This window comes from Cinclus cinclus, chromosome 22 (genome assembly GCF_963662255.1).
Source record: "Cinclus cinclus chromosome 22, bCinCin1.1, whole genome shotgun sequence".
NCBI classification, from domain to species: domain Eukaryota; kingdom Metazoa; phylum Chordata; class Aves; order Passeriformes; family Cinclidae; genus Cinclus; species Cinclus cinclus.
In genome coordinates this window covers 2,298,504-2,320,950 of record NC_085067.1, presented here as the reverse complement: position 1 = coordinate 2,320,950, position 22,447 = coordinate 2,298,504, and the positions used below count along the sequence as shown (strand labels likewise).

Genomic DNA, 22,447 nt, shown 5'->3' with positions numbered 1-22,447 from the left:
TTAGATTTGTGGGTTTAGATAGTTTCCTCTCCCTGCCATGACTCAAACAGCTTCTATTAAAAACAAGTAGTGGGAAGGAAATTTCATAAGCTGACAGTCCCATCTCACTCTGCTTCTAGACACAAGTTGGCTGAGATGTAGGAATTTGTGTGGTTATGATGTGTGAGCCCAGGACTGTTTTATCAGCAGGGTTATGCAGTGCTAGCTCTGACTGTGCACGTTCAGGAGGGAGCAGAGGTTCAGGCTGTTCTGCAAAGCCTCTGATCCACGATCCTACAAGACAATGGATGGAAAGGGGTGCCTCTACCTCCAGCACCTGGTCCTCGTCCCACTGAAATCAGAGGGATGAAGAAGCAGGGCCCCAAGCAAAGCAGGGAGCTGCGTGTTTTCAGAGGGCGTGCAAGACACACCACCTAAATACTTTGTTCTTAAAAATCCTGTCTGTGCACACGAGGACAAGGAAATGGGGAGGAAAAACCATGCTAGACATAACAGCCACTGATGGCTTTAATTAAAGCCCTCAAGTCAGTAAATACACACAAAGTCTGGTCCAGGGAGATACACAAAGCCCACAGTCAGCCCAGTAACACTCTGTGAACATTGCCATTTAAGCAGTTTCTTATTTAACTTAGATTTATTCAATGACATGCATTTCTGGACAGATATCTGAGTTCCAATGAACAACTTTTATAACGAAATATGAGAAATCCGTGACTGCAATTAGTCAATTAAGTACATTTCTAAAATACACGACTAGAAGAAAACCAGAGCAAGAGAGAGACTTCTTCCAAAGAACAAAAAGAAACACTTCCATTTGTAATACTCCTGGCATCGATGAGTATCAGAGGGGAAGAAGGGCAGCAAGGAGATGTGATGAGGAAGGAAAAACATCATCAACCCTGTCCACAGAAAGTCCTCCAGTTTCCAGTCTCTCCAGTTCATCCATTAATGCTCGGCACTTTCACGAACGGCGAGAGCTCCTCTGAGTTAAGGAGATTCATCTCAGCACAAAAAAAAAGCAGAGAACAGTTGTGAAACCATGTGCTTGACCCAAGATGGCTTAGGAATATTTCTCCTCACCCAACCTCTTCCTGAAGACAGCGAGAAAAGAAGCTGCAGAGCTATCAGGACTGAAGATGGAGCCTCTTCGTATTGCACAGGAACACAGAGTCAAGATTTTATGAGTATGTTTCAGGAAGGTTTAAGAATTGTCCATATTCATCAGGCTAACGAGAACCATCCCGCACCGCAGGGAGCTGGCAGGTGACAGACACAGCAGGATTGTTTGGGGACAGGAGGCTCGTTCCCCTGCGTGGATGTGTCCCTGATGGGTGGCTGGTTCAGGGGAATCCCGTGGGGAACAGGCTCAGGGGCTGGTTCTCGTTTGTGGGGAGGGGGGACCTGTAGCCGTCGAAGTTGCGGGGGATGCTGCCGCTGGTGGAGCCCGAGCTGTTACTGAGTGTCTCTATGCTTCCCTCTCGCTGAAGCTCTGCAGGGGAGAGAGAGCAGGTCCTGGTTAGTGTCTGGGATAAACCCCCAGTGTGGTTAGACAGGTGCTTTACCAACAAACCCCTGTGCTGCTGCATTGCTCTAACACTCGTCCTTTTCTGTGCTGATTTGGGAATCGCTCCCGAGGAATGGCAGCTCCTGGTTCTACTTCTCTCCAGCTGGGCTCACAGCTCAGCTGAGTCAAAGATGGAGACATTACCTGCTGCCCTTCCCTGGGGCTGAGGCTGCTGACTCAGGACATGACAGGATTCCATAGTGGGGATCTCATGGCTGAACTGAGCAGGGTCTGAAGGGGATGGCTGCAGATGATGGAAAATCTTCCCTCCCAGCCATGCTGGGAAGGGGGATTGGCAGAGTGTGCACCGGCAGTGCATAACCACTGCCATTCCCCACCTTGGGAACACCAGGGACTTTCCACAGCCCTTTATCCTGTCCAAATGGACATAAACAACTCAGATTTTTCAAGTCTAAGAGAAAATATCCCCTTTCCTCAGCCATGCCTCAAAGCAAAAGAGAAAGCAGCTAGGCTGTGGCTCTCCCTCTCCTGGTCACACCCACCCAGACATCTCCCCTCTCTGACCTCCCGAAGCCTTCAGGGCTCTCTAATCTCCAAACAGGAGGATTTTTGTGTGTGCAGGGCATCCTTTCCAGCCGTGGCCTCTCTGTGAGCCACTTGAACCCTGCAGTTGACTCGGTGGCCACGTGCAGCATCCCCCTGGCAGCACTCAGCGGTGGCATGCAGCAGGGACATGAGGCAGAGCCCCAGGGATGGCACAGGAATCCTCCCCCAGAGTGACAGTGGTGACAGGAGACAAGAAATATTCTGGGGAGTTGTGATGTGTGACCCTGAGCATGACTTTGTCTGGGCAGCCTGGGCTGGAGGGGGTGGGATGGGGACAGGAGTTTCGGGCAAATTCCTCTTCTGCCAAAGGGGAAAGAGGACCTGGAGGGATGCGGGAGAGCTGGAGAAGGACTTTTTATAGGGGCACAGAGTGACAGCACAAGGAGGAACAGCTTTAAATTGGAAGAGAGATTTAGATGGGATATTGGAAAAAATTGTTCCCTGTGAGGGTGGTGAGACACTGAACAGAGAAGCTGTGGCTGCCCCATCCCTGGAAATCCTCAAGGCCAGGTTGGATGGGGCTTGAAGTAGCCTGGGATAGTAGGAGGTGTCCTTGCCCATGGCAGGGGGTGGAATGAGACGAGCTTTAAGGTCTCTTCCAACCCAAACCTTTCTCTGGTTCTATGGAAGACTTGTCTGGGGTGCAAAGGAGCTGCAGGAGCTGGAGGAGCAGTGCCTGCTCCTCTCTTTGCTAAATATTCCTGCACTTCCACTGCCTCACCTGGGATATTTAACCTCCTGGGAACACCACAGCAGTCCTTTGGCTGACTGTGATAAGGACAGATCAATGCACAAAGTATAGGGAACAGCATAAAGTCAGCTTTTCCCTAAAACAGAAAGCATCCCACCCCAGCATCCTCTGGCACTGCCCTGCTCCCCTCAGCACCTGGGCACTGCAGGGCCAGCAGCTCTGCCCACACCTAGCAGTGAGGGCTGTGGGATTTAATCCCTCATCCTGGAGGTAACCTGCAATGAGATAATCTGCCCAGGATACAAGGGAAACAAATCAGCAGGAAGCTGATCACCCTGAAAGCAGCGCTGTAATGACCTCAGCTGTATTCATCACCGTTTCGTTTCTCGCCAGTATTTGGTGAAGGAATGTCCATGTCTAAACCTCTTCATTTTCCTCACATCCTTACTCTCCCATGAGTCCAGGAAGTAAAAACAGTAATTTAAATCAGAAATGAGTGGCGTATCCCACACTAATACTGCGCTTATCCTGTCTGATTTGGGGCTTTTATCTCCCTCAGCACACAGCTGGCTTTGCTTAAAGGTCCCACGTCAGAGCTGGGGGTGCTGGGCAGCATCACTGGGCTCCCCCAAACCCCGGCACGGCTCCTCCCGGGGTGATCCTGCTCTCTGCTCCAGCTAGAATTGATTTCCAGGCAAAGTATTTCCAGCAAGACAAGGGAGAAGGACAGAGAGAGGAGTTTTGTTTTCCTGTGGCTCCTGCGTGGCTGTTCCTGCCCCTGGGGGCCGAGCTCATGCCAGTCCCTTGATGCCTGCTGTGGGACCAGGGTGGGATTTAGGGGGGGATTTGGGTTTTTCTGGGGTCTGCAGGATTCCTGCATCTCCCGTCACCTCTGCGGGGGCCTGCCAGGGGGTGGCACTGCAGAGACTGATGCCAGCCGGGGAAAAAGCAGGGACCAGAACGCGGGGATGCAGCAGTGGGCACAGGAGCCTGGATGGAGGAGTCCTGTCCTGGCTGCATCCCACGGCTCAGAGCGCCGCTGTCCTGAGCTCCCCTTGCTGCTGCCAGCTGGAAAACCCGACAATCCCTGACAGGGAGGGACAAAACACAGGGTACAGGAGGGACACAGGCTCTGGAGGGACTAGAGGGATTTTCCAGCCTGATCTAGGTTAGGGGGTGTCAGCCTAAAACCCGGGAAGCTCCCACATCCTAGCTGCCATCCCCGGGCACGCATTCCCCAAGGAATACGAGTGCTCTCACACAGCCCAGCTCGCTCTGGAACTAATTACCCAGCCAGGCAGACGAGCAGTGTATTCTGATACCCGAGGAAGCCCTGTAAAAGCGCTTGGCTGCCACAGAGAACTCTGCTGTGCTCAGGAAATTGGGCTTTTGCCCTCGTCCCCGGCCGGCTCTCGAGCACGGCTGGGTCACACGAGGGGGGCAATTAGCCTTTACATGGTCACCAGGGACCACCTGCCCACACAGCTGACCCCCAGCACCACAGGCAGCACGTCTGCCTGCCTTTCCCCAGGTTGCTCTGTTTCATTAATAAAAAATAAATTAAAAAAAAAAATAAAAAATCCAGTGTATGTTATTATTCTTCCTCCCAGCCAGGGCACAGCAGAGGAACATCAATGAGATTCCCATGGGAAGCACAGACAAGACTGGGAACGGCTCCATGAGATGGGGACACCCTTCCTGTTACAGAGTGAGAACTGGAGAACAATTTCTCAGAGATCTGGATACACCAAACAAGTGCAGCAGGAGCTGCATGGTGGGGCTGTTGGGTATCAGGAGAGACAGGTCCCTAATGTCACCCTGGGACGGCACAGCTGAAGGACCTGAAACACCTCCTAGCACAAAAGACATCACACAACCAGTCAGACCAGGGATATCCTCTGTGCTGGGAACAGGCTGAAAAACACAGAATAGGAGCAAACCCCCATGGAAAGATGGGAGTGAGTGGCAGGAGAGCCCAGAGCAGCAGGATCAGGGATCAGCACTCCAGGGCTGCCCAGCCAGTGATTTTGTTCACTCTGGTGGAGTTAGGCCAGGAATGGACTTGGCCCCAGCAAGTCTGAGGGTTATTGTATCTGCATTCCCCCATGCATACGCTGTCGAGATGTATTAACTTCCTTAAATGTACCAGTAAAACAACCTCTTATGATACACTTTAATGAACTTGTACAGAAGCCAACAAATTGTGCATCATATAAAACCCATTCGGCCTTATAGACTCTCTGGCTATTTTGTAATAACTGCAATTTGCTCCTGCTGAAGCAAGATAACCAGGGTTGAGAAGTCAGGCTTTGCAGAAACCTAAATATTTGATTTGGGGGGGAGTGGGTGGGAGAAGGAAGAAAGGGGCCTCTGGGAGCTATTTATGGGGTCAAAATAACATGAGACCTGCTCTTCTCGTAGCATTTCCACCATCAAGGAAATGAAATACTGTGAGAAGACCAGCACTTGCATTATTTTGGCCCCATAAATGGCTCCCTGAGGCTTTCAGAAGCCCGTGAAAAACAAACACAAATACAAATAAATGCTAATACTGGAAACGTAAATACTAAAACCTGCCCATGTCCCCGGAGGAAACGACTCACAAAGTCCTGCCTGCCCAAAAAAAAAAAAAAAAAAAAAACCACCAAAATAAAAAGGAAAAGAAGACGAAGGAGGAGCTGGACCATCTGCTGAAGCCATGAGGAGAAAGTCACTTCAGGGGAGCTGGGAACAGCCCTGCCTGTGCTTTTGACAGTAATAGTAATGGGCACCGCTGGCATCACTCAGGGTCCCAGAGTAACGGGATTTTCAGGGCACACACACTTTCCACTGTGCTGGAGGCAGCAGCAGCAGCAAAAATCCTCGTGGCTGCTGGTGTGGGAAGGCAAGTGGCCATCCTGAGTCCCTGGCACACCCCAGGACAGCCACCCCCTGTCAGGACGCAGCTCGGGGCCTGCAGGAACACTGGGACAGCAATGGGACATCCTTGGAGCTGGGAGCAGATGTTGGCTGCTCTGTGCTTGGTGTGGCTGCCAGCAGGGCTGCCCGCAGCCCTCCTGGAAGTGTGGATGATGTTCCACAAGGAATTGGAAAGGAAACCTCGCAGGAAACATTTCTCTGTGCTGATATTCCTGCTGTCATGCTCCAGCCTCTCCTGCTCCTTGTTCCTCGCTGCTCTCCCAGTGCCGGCTGCCAAGGTGGAAGGAGGATGAGGAAGAGGAGGAAGAAGAGGAGCAGGAGCTGCTCTGGAGACAGCCTGGGGTCTGCAGGTCTGGGAGAGCTCAGGGTCCAGCTGCACCCCCTATTCCAGAAAGCTCCAGGAACTGTGAAAGGACCCCATCAAACCCAGCAAGGTACAAAGCCCTGCCAAGCCTAAATGTGAAACCATTTTATAGGGCACATTAATTCAAAGCCTGAAGAAAATCTATATAGCCCTCTTTTGCCCGGAACACTCATAAATTATGCTGCCTTTCTTAGCCATGCTCTCCTGTAGTGGTCCACTCGAAGCCCTGGTATCTCCTTTATGTCCACTCAAAAATCTCCTCTCCAGTGCATTATTATTTCTTCTAATGGTTTTTCCTCTCTCTCTGCCTTCCCCTCTTTAAGCACAGTTTCAAAATATCCCAAATCATTTGCTGGAAGAGCTGACCCTTTCCTCTTACCTACGGAGGGGCTGCCCAGGATAACTGATACAATGACAGCAGCCTGATGTGTCAGGGCAGCGGGGAAGCGGCAGCAACTCTGAATACAAGAATTATTCTTCATCATCTCAAACTGTCACAACACATTACCCTCAAAGCTGCAGCTCGCTGAAGGAGTGACCCTGGACTGAATGGGAGAGTGCTCGGGGAAAGAACTAATTGTAGCCTCTTTTCACACGTCAGTCACTTTTCACAGCACCAAGCCTTTCAAGCTCAACTAATGTCAAGTTCCCTTTTCCTTTTGCCGGGCTGAGTATTTCTGATTTTTAAGGATGGCATTTTTAAAGGAACAAGGTCTCTGGTGAGGGATGAGGCCAGAGAGGGGAGGGAAGGAAGCGTCGGAGTGAGCACGCATCAGAAAGTCCATCAGAGGCCCTAAGACTCGTTAGGAATTAGACAATTAACAAGTAGGAATGCAGGAAGTGGGGTAATGGCCAGCAGAGCTCGAATCTCCTCGATTTCATTTCTGTCATTCACAGCAATTATTTTGGGGAACTTTCGAGGCTCTGCCGTGCACCGAGGGCACCACAAATGTGGGAATGTGCTCGGCCCCTTCCCGAAATGAGGATGTGGGACAGGAATTTTCCAGGGCTGGCGGGGGAGACACAAGGTGCTGCTCACTAAACCCACCTCACCCCATCCATGGGGGCTTCTGAATAAACAGCTAAAAGGCAAGAACTCAAGCCTCTTTTTAAAACCAAAGACAACTCCTTTTTCCTTTTGGAGGAGATTCCCTGCAGAGAGAGCTCTGGGAATGCCAGCCTGCTCCATGATCTGGGGCAGGCACACATAAGGGCCCTTCACAGCTCCTTGTCTTTGACTGAAATCCTGACAGATTCTGTGGCAAGGACTATTTTCTTACCCTTACATTTACAATACCCATCATGGGGGACTTGCAGAACTGACTGGGGCTTCCCGAGTGTTATTTATTAACTGTAATGAATAATAATTATGGAGCTTCTGCCATCTGGATTCTCACTCAAAAGGGCCCTATTTAGAGGGAACGCTAAAAGGCAATTTGTATTAACACAATGGAAGTCTTGAGGATCTCTTAAACTGTTTGTAATTTACACAACGCTCCCCAGTGAATGGGTGAGTTAAACATTTTAATTTCACTGATTGCTGCTGAAGGGAGCGGGATGTGCTCCCCCCTGAGGAGCTCACACCGGCACTTGTACATGGAAATGCTCCATCTTTCAGGATCCAGACAACATCCCAAACTCTGCTGGGTGCTTCTGGCACCATTTCTGCAGGAAACATTCACTCCGAGCATCATCACTGGTGCCCAGGGCAGCCTGGGACACACGAGGTGGAGAAGAGCTCCAAAACTGAGCTTGGAAACTGCAAAGGGATGAAGAAGTATCAGGGTGCTCGGAAATTACACTGCTGCTACTGTACTTTTTCTTGAGTATTTCCCCCCCCCATTTTTTTTTTATTAAATACAATTATGCTAATGAGGGAGCCCTAATTATAATCCATCTCCAGCACCCTTGGCTGCTGCTTGGAGCGAGGGGCTCCAGCCCTGCTGGCAGCTCTGGGGATCTGCTGGCAGGGGGGGCACAAAGGGGCACTGCACCCCTGGGGGAACCTGTGCTTTTGGGTATTTGGATGAACAAAAATCCTTAATATTAAACTGCAGTGAAACGGAAGCACCGAGTCCTCATTAAAAATCTTAATTTTCCAAGTTGGTTTTGATTTGAGATGGCTGAAATTTCTGGGCAAATGTGTGTTGGTCTTTTCCAGAGGGAGCACAGGCAAAAAGTCAGTTGTCAGTTTTATATATTGCTATGATTACAATCTCATCTTATTATGATAATGTTTAAAAGTCAATTAAAGCTGCTCTCTGCCCCAAGCCCTGTGCCTGCACTGACACTCAGCACAGTGGGACCAACTTCCTGCCAGGCTCTGGGTGGTGTGACAGACCTGCTCCTCAGCAATGTTTCTTTTTTTCCTTTTTTTACAACCTCAGCAGTTTCACAGAAGAGATTTTAAACTCTTTTCAAATGAGGAAATTAAAAAAAAATTAAAATCATGACATCAGAACACTGATAATCAATTCCTGTGTCAAAACTGTCTCATCCTGTCACAACCTGAAAGATGTCGAGACGTCACAAAAGCACCTCTATTAAATTTGCAGTAAAGAAGACTGGGAAACACTGCCTGAGCAACTTCTGTGAAATCAGGATTCAGTGGCCTATGTAAAATATTAGTTACTGTCAAACTACCTTACAATAACTGCAATGCTGAATCCACACAGAGCTGGCTCATGCCATGCACTTGCAGATGAAACCTGGCACCCTGGAACAAAGGTGGCAGGATCCAGCAAGGAGATGGGGAGGTACAGGAGGAAGGAAAAAACCAGGGATATGAAGACAGAGCTTCTGAACATCAGAGTCCCTCTGAGACCCCAAATCTCATTTCTAGTGCCTGATTTCACTGCGGGGATGCCAAACAACTTAAAACTTGCAGAACAGGGAGGACACCTGAGTTTACAGAAATGTCTGTGTCTGCTTCAGGCACAAAGAGATCCGTGAGACAAAGACAAAACCTTCTCCTGCATGAACTTCTGAACAGGTTGTTTACTCCTTTAAAAAGAGCACCCAGAAAGCTCCATGTGACTCGAGCCCATGGAGTTGGAGACCCAAACTCTGGCATCTCGCCAGACCTGACTCTGAGCATTTTATGGAAGGTTAAAAGTGCACCAGATAAAGGACTGGCATTTAGAGGGAGAATATTCTTCAAGATAGGCACTTTCACAATGACTTCCAGTGCTTTTAAAAAATAATCTCAAGTTTCCTAGAGCTGTATATTTTTGTAAAGAGGTTTAGGATGTTTTCCTACATAAATGGCTCTTCATTTCCATCTTCATAAGGATGAGTTGCTGATTTTAGCCAGCATGTGAAATCTCAAAAGCTATGAGAGTCAAACAGAAAATCGTTTCTGTAGCCCATCACATCCTACAACTCCTTGTGCAAGATTTACAGAGGAGGTTTTTGAATGAATTTGCAGCAATCATTGCTTGGGTTTAATGGAATTCTCTCTTACCCCATCCTGAAAGTTTCACTATGCTGCTACCCCAAATTCCTGTAAGATATCCTATGTGGAATACATGATTTCCTGTTCCAGCCAGTGTGTGTAGACAAGTTTTTTAATGCATTTAGGCAGAGCTATCTTGCATCTTTGGTTACGCAAGCAGCACATCTGTGTATATCAGACCAAAAGCATTTGCAGAGAAAACACTGTATTAAAATTCCTGGGTTTGGTCTCTCATTCCCAGGGTTATGGGAGTGTCTTGGATTGCTCAACACTGACCCCTCTGTCAGCCTCTACTCCACGAAGGAAATTACAAATTCAAAGTAAAATGCATGTTTATGACACCTACCACGTCCTGCACCCACTGAACTCTGGGGATATTGCTCAGAAATGCTGGAGGCAATGCTCCTATTCCTGGAACATCTTCTATCCAGGGCAGATGTGGATCTGAGCATCCCCTTTCCCTCCAGAGCTGGAGCCACAGGTCGTGTCCCAGAGGTGGCTGCAGCAAGAACAGAGACGGCCAGGAGCCCTCAGGGGGTGCTGGGGGTCCCCCCTCCTCCTCCTCCTCCTTGGGCTCAGCCAAACAGTTCCAGCAAAACAACTGGGGAAGGAAAAGCTGCCTGAAGGTCAAACCCACAAACCTGGTGGTGACCTCAGGGTCTGGGCAGTGACTGCTGACACTCTGCATGAGGATTTCACACCTGACCCTCCACATTTCAGCTCCTTTCCCATCTAAGACCTAATTCTATCCTCCCTGTGATGCCACCTCAGCTTTTGGCCTCCTTAAAGCCTCTCAGGTAGGAAGAGAGCCCTGGGCTGCACTGCAGTGTGTGCCTCTGTGTATCTCACACATGTGCTCCTGACACACATGCACTGCTGAGCTCGTCTTAAAAGTATAAGATTACAAAGCAAAGTCCTTCTGGCACAACTTCTAGTACTTCTGACACAAAGTGGCCTTTCGGGCCAGTGAGAGACTCTGGGCTGTTCCCCTGGTGCAGATTGATGCTGAGGAGGAAGCTAGACCAGACTGGAATTTGGGTTTGATTCAAAGGAAAAGTTAAAAAGTTTGGGGGGGAGCAGAAGCTCAGCTGGTCCAAATCAGGAGAGTTTTGTTGAAGCTCACAAAATGATGTCACCACAGCCTCAGCCCTGTCTGCTCATCTAAACAGTTCAAGGCTCTCAAGTTGGGAGAGCTCAGGTGGGGATCAGGACCAGTCTCCTCTTCCCACTTCCCTGGCAGTAGTTCAGTGTCACTGAGGAGCTCCAAACCCATCCAAATCATCCCAGTTTCAAATGCAATTTATTTAGTCTGTTCACTCAATTTTTTGAAAGATTATGTTGACATGGCTGCTTCAAGCAGACCAGCTTTGTAAACATGGCCCTAATTTTACAAAGCACTCAGAGCTTGCAGTCATTCCCTTAAAATCACAGCTCTACCTTAGCTGAGTATTAACCCAACCTGGAAAAACAAGAGCCCAGTCTCATGGACTCACTCTCTTAGAGGGCTGCTTGAGGCTCTTAATACACTCTCTCATTTATATCACTAATAATTCTGATGTTAGACATAAATATGAAAGAGCCTTGATAAAAATGACATTCAAAGCTTAATTTGTTCCTTTGTTAACGGAGCTGTTGAACACAGCAATTCACATTTGTGCTCCTAAAACCAGAAGGCAGCTGGAAATAGTAAATTCAACGTTTTTGCTTTTTGAAAGTCATATTTTAAAAATTGTTCCAAGCATTGATTCTATTACACTCTGTCTTTGTAGCTGCACTCTTACAAACATGTGGATGAGCTGCAGCTGGTGGAGGAGCTGGTGGAAGGTAACTCTGTGTGAAATCTGAAAGACCTAATGGCAAACCAAGGCATTCCTCCGGTCACATCCCCCAGAAAAGGCAATTTAAATCATAATCCTGCCTTGTATTTAGGCACCTGGCAGTGAAGTTCACATAACTACCTGCTCCTTGTGCTGTGCTCTTCTGCAGACTTTTTACTCACATTTTGGTGGGTGACCAGCCACATTTCCAGAAGATAAACCAAAGAGACAACACAGTCCTGGCATGATAATAATCAAGATTTTTTTTTCCAGTGGGTGTGGATAAAAGTAGCCCTGAGTGGAGGGCATAAAGCCCCCCCAGTTTTTACATTAGGGATCTGTCCCTGCACAATTCACCTCCCACTGCTGCCTCCATGGCTGCAGATGAGGGAAGAAGGCTGCAAGGTTAATTTGTCTCTTGATTTATGCTTCCAAATGTCATTTCCACCCAACAGGGTGGGAGCACCCAGCAGGAATAGCTGTGGCATGTGGGAATGGATGGGAGATGCCATCCATGGGAATGCTGTGCTGTGCCTGAGGAGAATTCCAGCACAGCAACTTGTCCAAGCATCCTCCATAACACAGGGCATTGGAATATTTTGAGGAGAATGCCACCATTTCCACGCCATTCATCCCAACCAGGGCTCTCCATCCCCAGCCCCTCTGGCTCCTGAATCCCCTGTTATGCCACTGAGTTGGAGCAGAGGCAGCAGAGCAGGTCCTGCCTGCAGCCTTCCCAGAAAAAAAAATCTTCGGGAAGAGTCAGAGAAGTGATACTGACCCTCCTTCTTTCACAACACCATCAAGTTTTGGTGTAAACACAGAGTTCATGTGTTGGGCAGTTACTGAGAGAGTCACTGACCAAGGGAACAACAAATAAATATCCAAAATAAATAAATAAATACATAGAAGAAGATGGTATTTTAGCTGTGGGGGTCATTGTGGAAAATGGTCTAAAATGGGTCACATAGAAAAAGTCAGTAGGCAGTTTATTTCCTGAGGTGGACTCAGGCAGGTGACATGCCACTAGCCAGCGTCAGGAGCTCCCAAATTCAGGATCTTTCCACAATAGCAGAGAGGTACTCCTAAAATTCACCCCCTGTCTGCATGGAAAACTAATTCCCCCTCCCCAGGATGCAGGACAGATGGAAGGGAGGCTGCTCCTGCCTGTGGTGGGAAATGCCTTGGAGGGCTCTGAGGAACAGAAAGCAAAGCCAGAGAGCACCAAAGTGCTGACCCCTCAATGAAAGGACAGCACTGAAAAGCAGAATAGAAGCAACAGGAGCGGGGGAAACGTTATTTACTGTTTTAGCAGTTTTTACTCTTTTTTATAAGCTACCTCACATGTTCCCAAGCACAAAACCATCAGCGATGACATTTCAGAGGGCACCAGCAGAAACACAGAAAAAAGCAGCTGCTTTATAATCTTTCTGTCTTTATGTTTTGCCTCAACATCTTTTTCACTCTCTGCGAATGCACAACTTTAACACAGCCCCATTTTTACTGAAAGAATCTCCCTTCTGGAGGCTCAGCTACCTGCATGAACATCTGCAGGGGGCTGAACACATTCCCCATTTATGGGGAAGCTTCAAACAGGTTTCCTCCATTTTCAAAATGCTTCCAACCAATTTGTCATTTTCCTTCCTCTTAGGTTTTTTTTTGGTCAGTGGATGGTGCACACAATATTGAGCAATAATAACCAGAGGAGGATGAAAACTGCAGCTTGAGAAGCGAGCTCAGGATATGATTCCTCCTCACCGGATGCCTGGAAGATGTCACTGAAATTCTCTCTCCCTTAGTGCAACCCGTGTGGAGCCAATATGAACTCCCAGCAAAGTGCTTAAAACCCCATTATTTATAATAACTGTTAAATGATGAGACATTGTTTACTCAGATTGCAAGATAAATTCTCACTTACAGAATGCTTGCCTGACCGTCCTGAACGTCATCTGGTTTTTATTTAAATGCAAAATGAAATTAGGCTCCCAATAACACAGCACAAGAATTCAATAAGATGGGGCTTTTCACTTACAGTTTAATATTAACATTTTCCCATAAATGTTAATGAATAAAAGTCTACTGTTTTATGTATTATCCATGGTGGGGAGACAGCAGGCTAGGAATGGAAGGAAAGCTAATCTTTTCATACCACAAATTAGGATATATACTTCAAGGAGGACTAAGTGTTCCCAGCATTGCCAGGGACCTGGCCACAACCCTCCTTCCTCCAGGGGCAGCCACCAGAGCTGATCCCATGGGGATGCTCCAGGGAGTCTCCACTGATCACTGAGATCCTCCCCCAGCCAAAATCCCTTTGGATTTGTTTCTCATTTTCCCTGGGCCTCTCTTTCTGCCTGTCCACGTCCCCTAAGGCACACTGTGAACATCAAACATCCAACACCATCACTGTCCAGCAAGTCCTGATGCTCTCAGACTCCACCGTGGAGAGCAGGGCAGCACTATTGGGAAAACCAGGTGATTCCTCTGTGTGATACTGTGCTAGAGAAAGGTGCAGGGGTATGGGAGGTGAGGGCACAGCTGCAGGCCACAACACAGTGACAGAGAATCAATCATACAGCATCCAGAGGGAGAAGCACCTGGAGCTGGCAGAGGTGGCACTTTGGAGCTCCCCAAAGGACCTGTGCCTGCTGTGCCAAAGCACCAGGAGCAGATCCTGTGGTGGAAGAGGGGCTGGGAGGGCTGGAAGCTGCAGGGCCAGAGGGTTGGCTCACACTGGAGTGTTTGCATTGCTTTGGCTCTTGACTTTCCATTTACTGCAGAGGGTTTGCTGTGTTAATGTGTATTTTGCTGTTTGGTGACTCATGCTTCGTCCTACCCCTCTAATAAGTGTTCATTTAACAGTTTGACTGCTTAACAATTTATTGCACAAATGGGTTTCCATTCCACAGCCTCCTCTCCCATCTCCCCTGGAGAGGGCAATGCATAGTTTATGAGAGCTTTTTGATGGCCTGTGCTGCATATCCCAAAAATCAGCAAATACTCAATGGCTCTCTGGGGCTGCTGGGCTTGGGAGGAGGGACAGAACTGTCTTGTCTTTATTCTGCCACCACCTCAGCAGCTGCAAGAGGCTTTGGCTCACAAAACAGCTGTAAAAATACCAGCCCTGGTTCAAATGCTGGGAGATGAGGGCTCTTACACTTACTGAGAGAGATATGCTTGCCATAAGTCACATCCTACACAAAAACACCACAGAAAGACTCCAAAAAGGAATGACAAGGTAATTATAGGAGTTACAGATGGAAAAATCCTGTTGTCTCCTGCCCCATTCCCAGTGTGGGACTGCTCAGTGTGGGGCAGGCTTCAGGCCTCAGACTTTTAAAGGGAAGATTTAATAAACACTGAGAAATACTTCTAAATATTTAGAAAACCCAAAATAACAGATTTCCAAGCCAAACTGAGCAAACAGAAAACGAATTTAGAAAACTTGTTAAAAACCCAACAGCTTTTGCGTGCACCAAAATATATTTGGGTGGCAGGAATCACCTCCTGGGCAGGATGCTGCAAGCAGAGCTGGGAGGATGCTCAGCCCTGGCTGGAATACCTACCATGGCTCTCCTCTTGTTCCCCCTGGAATCAACAGCAGGAGCCTGAGGGATGCAAACAGCTTCATGCTTTATAGGAGGGACTCAGACAATCAAATGTGAGTAAAGCCAAGCTAGACAGGACAGAGCTTTGAATTTTCCTATGAAATTCTGGAGTGCTGCAGTTAATTTGCTTAATCATTAGGAGGAAAAACCACAACCCCAAGCAAACCAAAAAAAAAAACCAACACAGCACCAAATCTCCAAGGAAAAAGGGAACTGTGTTCACTGCTTTTGAGACAAAGCACGGAAGAAAAATGTCCAGTTCCAATAATGTCATAACCTGATTACAGCCTGACCAGAAGAGCTAAAACACTTGCAGAACAATGAGTTAGAAATTAAGTTTTAAATTGAGTGCTGGCCCTATCTCATGTCACTTCTTTATATTCCAGTAGAAAGGACACTGCTGAGCTCATTTCATATTGAGCAGAGTGAGATGCCTGGATGCAGACACCATTTAGTCATCTCCTATATGTTCCTCCCCATTTCTTTCTCTGGGAGGAATGACAAATCCAGGAATGTGACTGCACTTTGTTTTATTATGATATTGATTTTTCTTGCAGAGGGGAAAGTGCATTTATCCCCCAGGTCTGTGCGCTGGCAGGGAAGGGTTAACAAAATGTTTATCACAAAGCTGGCTTCAGAGTTGAAAGTAATGTGATCAGTAATGAATTTTGTGTTACATTAGGTTGTATAAATGGACAGACAAGCGCAGACAACAAGTGGCCAGGAGTCGGGGCTAATCTAATGATGTAAAAATAGAGACAGCACCAATTATACTTGGGGCCAGCTCAGAGCTCCTGCAGGGACTGCAAATGAATAGGTACAAATCAAATTACTGACTAATAGACGCACTACAAGAGAGGGCAGTCAATGCTAAATACATTAGGGCCTTGTGACCTCTCTGCTCTGAACAGCAGAATCCTAAATTTGACTTAAAAAAAAAAAAAATCAAAGAAACTCTTGTTCATTTAAGGAGAGCAACAGAACAATGTTATTTGTGAAATGACTTGAGACACTTTGATATTTTTTGGTTTGTCCCCCTATGGCCAGGTTAGGTACGTGATCCTTGGAAAGCTGAGAGAGGGTTTGCTTTTAGAACAAGGGAAAATACTCTTTGTGCAAAAGTTAAGACCTGATAACAATACAGTTATATTACATACCAAAACATTTCAAAGCCATGTGCCTCTTTGTGGTGATGTTTTTTACTGCTACTTCACCGGCTGTGTCTGTATCAAAAATAAAATATTTCTTAAAAAAAAAAAGCCTTGATTTAATAAGAAGAAAAAGAAAAGGAATCTCCCCACACCACAGTTGATAATAAGCAAATGCAGTTGATCAAGTTTGTTATCAAATGGCAGAAAGTCAGAGTTGTCTTGTGGCATCAGTGCTCCTGCTAGAATTTTTCTCCAAACAGCAATGAACCTGAATTCACATCAGAAATATTCATGGTATCAGCATTCACACCCCCTCCTCCTTAAATAATGTATGACCTGGAAGAAATTCCAGTAAAACCTCCCAGAGCTTGTGGCAAGGCTGGATTTGGAGACATGGGAAATCACTGGGAAATTAAAAATGCCCTTGCTGGGCCTGCCCAGGGCTGTGAGATGGGGCTGCTCAGGGACACCCTTGGACAGGAGACAGCAAGAAACCCACACTGGAGCTCCTGATATCCCAAAATGTGTGCAAGGCCAATGCTCCTCTTGTCCAGCCCTTCTGAAATGGTGGCTCCTAAAGAGCCTGAATTCTCCTTTCTTTTCAACCAGGCCCATCCAAATAAATCTTTTGTAGGAAGAACTGCACTGAGCTCCCAGACTTATAGGAGGGGGTAATTTAATCTCTGACCCTGGGATGAATATTCTGGAAGTTCAAAGGCTGCTTTTAGCATCGTTGTTATTTGATCCACCAGTGGATTTGCTGCCCAAGCTGGTTTTGCACTGAACCTATGCAGAAATATCCTGGCAGAAATGCTCTTCAGGGGGAAAATAATTTGCTCTGTGCATGTATAGCCCATGTCTGAGTTAGGATAAAAAACAGCTAAGGAGAGAGAAGGGGAAAATTGTCTTAGAAAAATTAAAGACGAAGGAAGAAAGAAAAGAAGGGAGGGAGGGAGGAAGGGGAAGGTATCACTGGAAGCCCTGATTCTTAAGGGCTAATCCTATTCCTGAAACTAAATGTACAGGTACATGTATGTCCAGGTGGCTGATGATCTTTGAACAAAGCTTGTGAGCATGGATATTTTCTCCTCTGGAAAAAAGCCCAGGAAGGATGGTCCTTGCACAGGAGCCACCGGCTTGTTCTCCTCCCTTTGCTTCCCACCTCAGCCAGGAATGCCAGGAAAAGTGTAACTTCTCTTCTCTGATGCCCAAATTTCACAGGAAGGTTCCCAAACCATCCCTCTGCAAAGTTCAAAGGTGTCCAGACCCAAGTTAGGCTCAGGCTTTGGCTGGGGACCAGGATCCCAAGTTCCTGGAGCCCCAGTCCCAGGTTTCCTCCAGGCCATTCCCTAACAGCAAGTCTAATTAGCTCCACTTATTTACATCCCATTAATCAGGTTAAAGAGTTTGCTTCAACATATGAGCTTCCTTCAGCGCATTATGTGTTCATGAAATTTGGAAGGAATCCAGATGGTTTCCTCCGAGGGCCATGGATGCACCTCACTGTGCCACTGGTGAGAGCTGACAGACTTGGGGCTTTGCAGGAGTTCTGGAAGAAAGATGCATTTCAAAAGACATCCTGCTGCTCTCCTACTATAGGCTGATTTCCAAATATTAAACCTAGAAGTGATCAAAATACACCAGAAAGCTTAAAAAACGGGTTTGAAAGAATAGGTGGATCAGGGGATTTACTAATGACAGCATTTTTGGAGGGAAAGATTTCTAGCCTGAGCTGGCAATTTCTTCCTGTCCAGTTTGAGTGGAATCCTGTCAGAAGTATTTGTCTCCTGGAAGCAGAGTTTCATAAATCACAGTCCTAGGGTGGAATTTTTTTGGGGGGTGAATGCAATATGAAGCTCCAGCACCCATTTAAGAACTGCACTGCAAATGTAAATATTGTAACTGCTTGAAAACAAAGCTTTGCAAGCAAAAGAGGGCACTGACCACTAGCATTTGTGTCTAGACTTGCATATTTTTTTTCTTTTCAGTGAGAGCTTGACAGAAACTGAAACAGCAAAAACGTCTTTTTGCATCTCTGCCAATTTACGCCTTCCTTGGAATTAAATGTGTATCTGGGCTGACAGCTTATGTACAGCAGACTCCACTTCAGATAGACATGGGTCGTCTGAATAATTGGATAACAAGGCAAAAAAAGCTGGTTTCCCAATCAAGCCAACTAGCTGGACAACTAGAGTTATCACTGAGGTCACAAGGAAAGGAGATTTTTTGGGGGGGTCGTTTTCCAGACCTGGTTCTTCTCCCACCCACTGTCCGACAGCCCTTGGCATGGAGCTGGGGGTGGAAAACCCCCATCCAGTCCCCCTTCTCTGCAAATGCCAGGTTATTCCTGATGTTTGCAGCATCCTCCAGTTTGATGTTTGTGCTATGACCAAGCTTTAGGTACTTCTGTCTCTGCCAGCAGTCAGAGCCAGGGTTAGAGTTGCCATCCCTGCTTTGCAATGCAACAGGGCAGGTACAAAGCAAAGATTCTGGGAATATCAGCTCCCCAAAGTGCTCTGTGCTCCACAAGCACACACTTCCTCCACACCACTGCAGCCTATCAGCCCTGATTTCTATATAAACCTACGTGTCAGCTATGCCCTAACAGTTAAGGCATTAAAAGAATCTATTTATCTCTTGCCATTAAGTGCATGTCAGGACCAGTCGAGCACTTGACAAAGTCTCACTGTCCACCCTACTGCCCAGATTTTGCCCACACATTGGACCCCAGCAATGCGCATGCACAGATCTTCACATTCCCAGCAAGAAATGTTCATTAATTTGTGCTTTAGTTTGGGTAAGACTTTGCAAGTTTCATTAAATCTCTGCAAAATCTATTTAAGGACCGAAGAGAATCCACAGAGCACAAATAGAGGTTGAAGCATGCATAACATAAAGGTATGAATAAATTAAATTATTTTAGGATTATTTAAAGGATTACAAATTCCACAATTTTGAGTCCAATGCAGAAATATAAACACTGGTTTTGCAAGAAGCATCGAGACAGAAATCAATTACCAACAAACAAACCTCCAGTGTCCTTTTCTGCTGAACTCTTTGCTGTCATTTTACTGTGGTGAGTGGGCAGCAGAGAACCCAAGGAGGAAAACTGAGGTTTTTTGAAGATAATTCAGTTCAGCCAAGTTTGGTTATGATGCAAGTGCTTTGGGAGAAATGAAAACTCTCCTGCTTGTTATGAGCCAACAAAGACACCTCTTTTTTGAAGTGAGGGTAATGCAGCTCCACACTATCTCTGCCCATTTATTAAGCAGCAGACAGATGTGAGCCCTTCCCTGTGCTCCCCAGGCTGAGGAATGGTGCTGGCAGCCAGCTCCAGTGCACTCCCTCGGCGACTGCAGCTCTCCAGGTACATCTGAGCAGGAGAGAACTTTTTCTGTCTGTCTGCTAAAGAGGAACAGCTCAAGAGCTGTTAGGGGATGGAAGTAGAAAGGGCACGGGAGTTCACCTTCTTATCACCAGGTTTTCTCTGCTGCTCTGAGTCACCACATGCCCAAATCCTGAGAATAAAGTGTGTTAGTGGTGGAGAGAATCCCACGACAGGCAGGGCAACACAGAGTGTTAATGACAGGGAGAGGAGGGTGGTGGGATGGGGTGAGTTGGGTCAGTGCTCATGTTACTCATTATTGCTGCGTAAAATCACTGCTCTGAGATGGCATCTATCTTACACTCATTAGGGAGATTTATGGGTCTGGAGCAAGGGCTGGGAGAAATCTCTCTGGATGAATATTAACTCAATGATGGCATCTCTATAAACAGCTCCTTTTTGTCTTTACCCCTGCAGTACTGTAAGCCTCATCTTATGCCAAGGAAGTTGGCACTCGCTGCCATCAGCATGGTTTGGCGAAAATGGAAGGAGAATGCAGAGCCCTGTCTGTGACAAAGTTCTTGGTTTACAGTATAATGCACTGTCAAGTCTCCAGGGCAGCCAGTCACCTTAACCTGGCACATCTGGAAGGCTTCAGCTTTCAGAGGAGGTATTCCCCTCACCTTTCCCCTTCCATACACAGCCTGAGAGGTGCTGACCCATTATCAGCAGTGGATACCCTCCCAAAGTTCACACTGATCACAGCCTGGGTCAGTAAGTGATGAAATATGTGCCTTTCTCTATTTTCACAGCCTGCTTTTTCCACCTTCCCAACCCTTTATAGACATGAGCTGATTAAAGTCCACACCAGCAATGTGAAACGTCTCTATCCTCACTGCACTGCTGGAGCTCTGGAATCATGGACTCATGATGTGTCTTGGCCAAGGCAAAAAGCTGATGAGGATTTGCACCAGAGCTGCAGCAGACCCACCCTTAGCGTTCAACCAAGCCTTTCTGTTCATTCCAAATCTACCTCATTCTCTGATTTCATCTCTCTCAAGATGGAAATCAGAGGAAGAACAGCTGGGAAGGTGACAAGCTGGGTTATGAAGGTGTTTCTGCAGTGCTCAGCCTGGTTACTGCTGCCTGTACCTACAGACATGGGCTAAAATCCTGCTCCTCTGCATCCTCCTCCTCCTCCAGGCTGTAGGAAGCTGCTGAAGTTTGGTACCTGCTCTGCAGTGAGCAAAGTCAGGATGAGCCCTGATGGGAGAGACTTCTTGAGGAGCAAGGAGAGCTCAGAGCAGCACAAGACCCTCAGTAATAGATGAGGGCGAGAGCAAAAGGAAGAGACAGCTCCTGCTCTTCCTGAAAGATCCATAGGTTGGCATTCCCGCACCTTCCTGCTGGTTTCTTCTCTTCTGCCTTCCCAGGCAAGCTGCCAGGAGAGTAACAAGTGGGTTGGCAGCTGATGTTAGGGGCCACCAGCACTCTGAGGTGTTTTTACTGGAGGTGTTTTTTGGAACAAGTTGAAATTAATGGAGACAATAAACCTGCAGTAACTGCGCTTTAATTTCTGAGCATCTCCTACCATGGGGCCCCTTCTGACAGCATAATCTCTGATGTGCCATTCCATTTACTTAAACAGATGATACAATTTATCAATATAATGGACACTGATGAAGATGGATTAATTTGGATTACAGAACCGGTGCCCCACAGTGGCTCTATTCAGGAGAGAAAATGAGGAGATGTGTGATTATGGCATTGTTTGGAGCAGGGTGGGCAGCAATCTGTGCAGGAGGGGATGCAGGACAGGCTTGTCCCAGCTGTATGATAAGGAAACTTCATGTGCCAATATCTGAGACTGTGTTTATGTGATCTACCGCTAACTTCTTTTTATAAATGACTTCCTTTCCACTGAGATCCCCATAAAAGTCAATTAATCAGCGAGAGAAAGAGAGAAAGAGAGAGAGGAGCGTACAGAGAAAAAGAAAAGCAAAACTTAAAAAAAAAAAATAAATAAAAATCACCATTGGGTGAGATGTACGTGATCTCTGATCACACCTCTTCTTTGTACCTGTTCCTGATCCCACCATGTCCCTGCTGGGGGATTCGCACATCGCGTCGGCCAGGCGCTCCCGCAGCCCCTCCTCGCTGTGCTCCATGGAGGACATGTGGCGCAGACCAAAGTTCTCGGGCCAGCTCCCACACACCTCCAGCAAGGTCACACTCCGGTCGAAGGCACCTTCAACAGACAAACGGGACACGTGTGGGACACCCCTGCACCAAGCTCCTTCCCCGTGCGCTGCGTTTTGGGTGCCTGAAAAGGCGATTTTAGCGCACGAGTTAAAATGTTGTTAGCGGTGCAGCACGGTAGAACCCCGAGTGTGAACCAGCTTCGACCAAGCAGCTGTAATCAAAAAGGTGAAATGAAAATACAGACCCAGTTCTGGTCTCACACTGGTGAGAGTCAGGAAAGCAGCACAATAACACAAATGTGAACGGCACGCATATATTTTTATGTTAGACAAGTAGGAATTATTTCTGAAGTTGATTAATCTTCCGCTGGGCTGCTGCTGAGGTGCTTCCTCCCCCTCCTCATCTTGGACAATGGAAACAGTCATTTTGTCTTTGCTAATGGGCAGAAATTGTAGCTAAAATCCCTTTCTTGCTCTGAAACAAAGAAGAGGCAGAGCTGCCTTGTGTCTGACGAAGGAACAAATGGATCCCTTCCCTCAGTCTGGGATATCTGCGGGTTTCCTCTGCTCCTGCACTGGCAAGTTTTAGGTCAAACGTGCTCTAACAGAGGCTCTTTCGCCAGCAGCCCCTGCTGAAGACTCTGGCTCTTGTGAGGGAGTGCACGTACCTACAAAAGATCCTTCAAATAATTCCTCGACTTGCAGTTATTACCTCATTCACAGCAGGGTACGATGTTCTGCCGAATGCAAAGATTAGATTCTGAATTCAGGATCACTTCAAAGTAC

The 22,447-nt window shown here is 47.2% G+C and overlaps 1 protein-coding gene across 1 annotated transcript in view; it reads right to left on the bottom strand.

The window, feature by feature from the left end:
• Positions 1 to 524: 524 nt before the first annotated feature.
• The window catches only part of BCAS3 (BCAS3 microtubule associated cell migration factor), a 298,217-nt gene continuing 276,294 nt past the window's right edge, over positions 525 to 22,447 (bottom strand). Inside the window, exons 24-26 of the mRNA XM_062507332.1 lie at positions 21,541 to 21,708; positions 16,142 to 16,207; positions 525 to 1,489 (exon numbers count right to left, since the gene is read on the bottom strand). Of these exons, the coding sequence (XP_062363316.1) occupies positions 1,341 to 1,489; positions 16,142 to 16,207; positions 21,541 to 21,708 (383 nt within the window). The 3' untranslated portion in view covers positions 525 to 1,340. The remainder of the gene's footprint in view (positions 1,490 to 16,141; positions 16,208 to 21,540; positions 21,709 to 22,447) is intronic.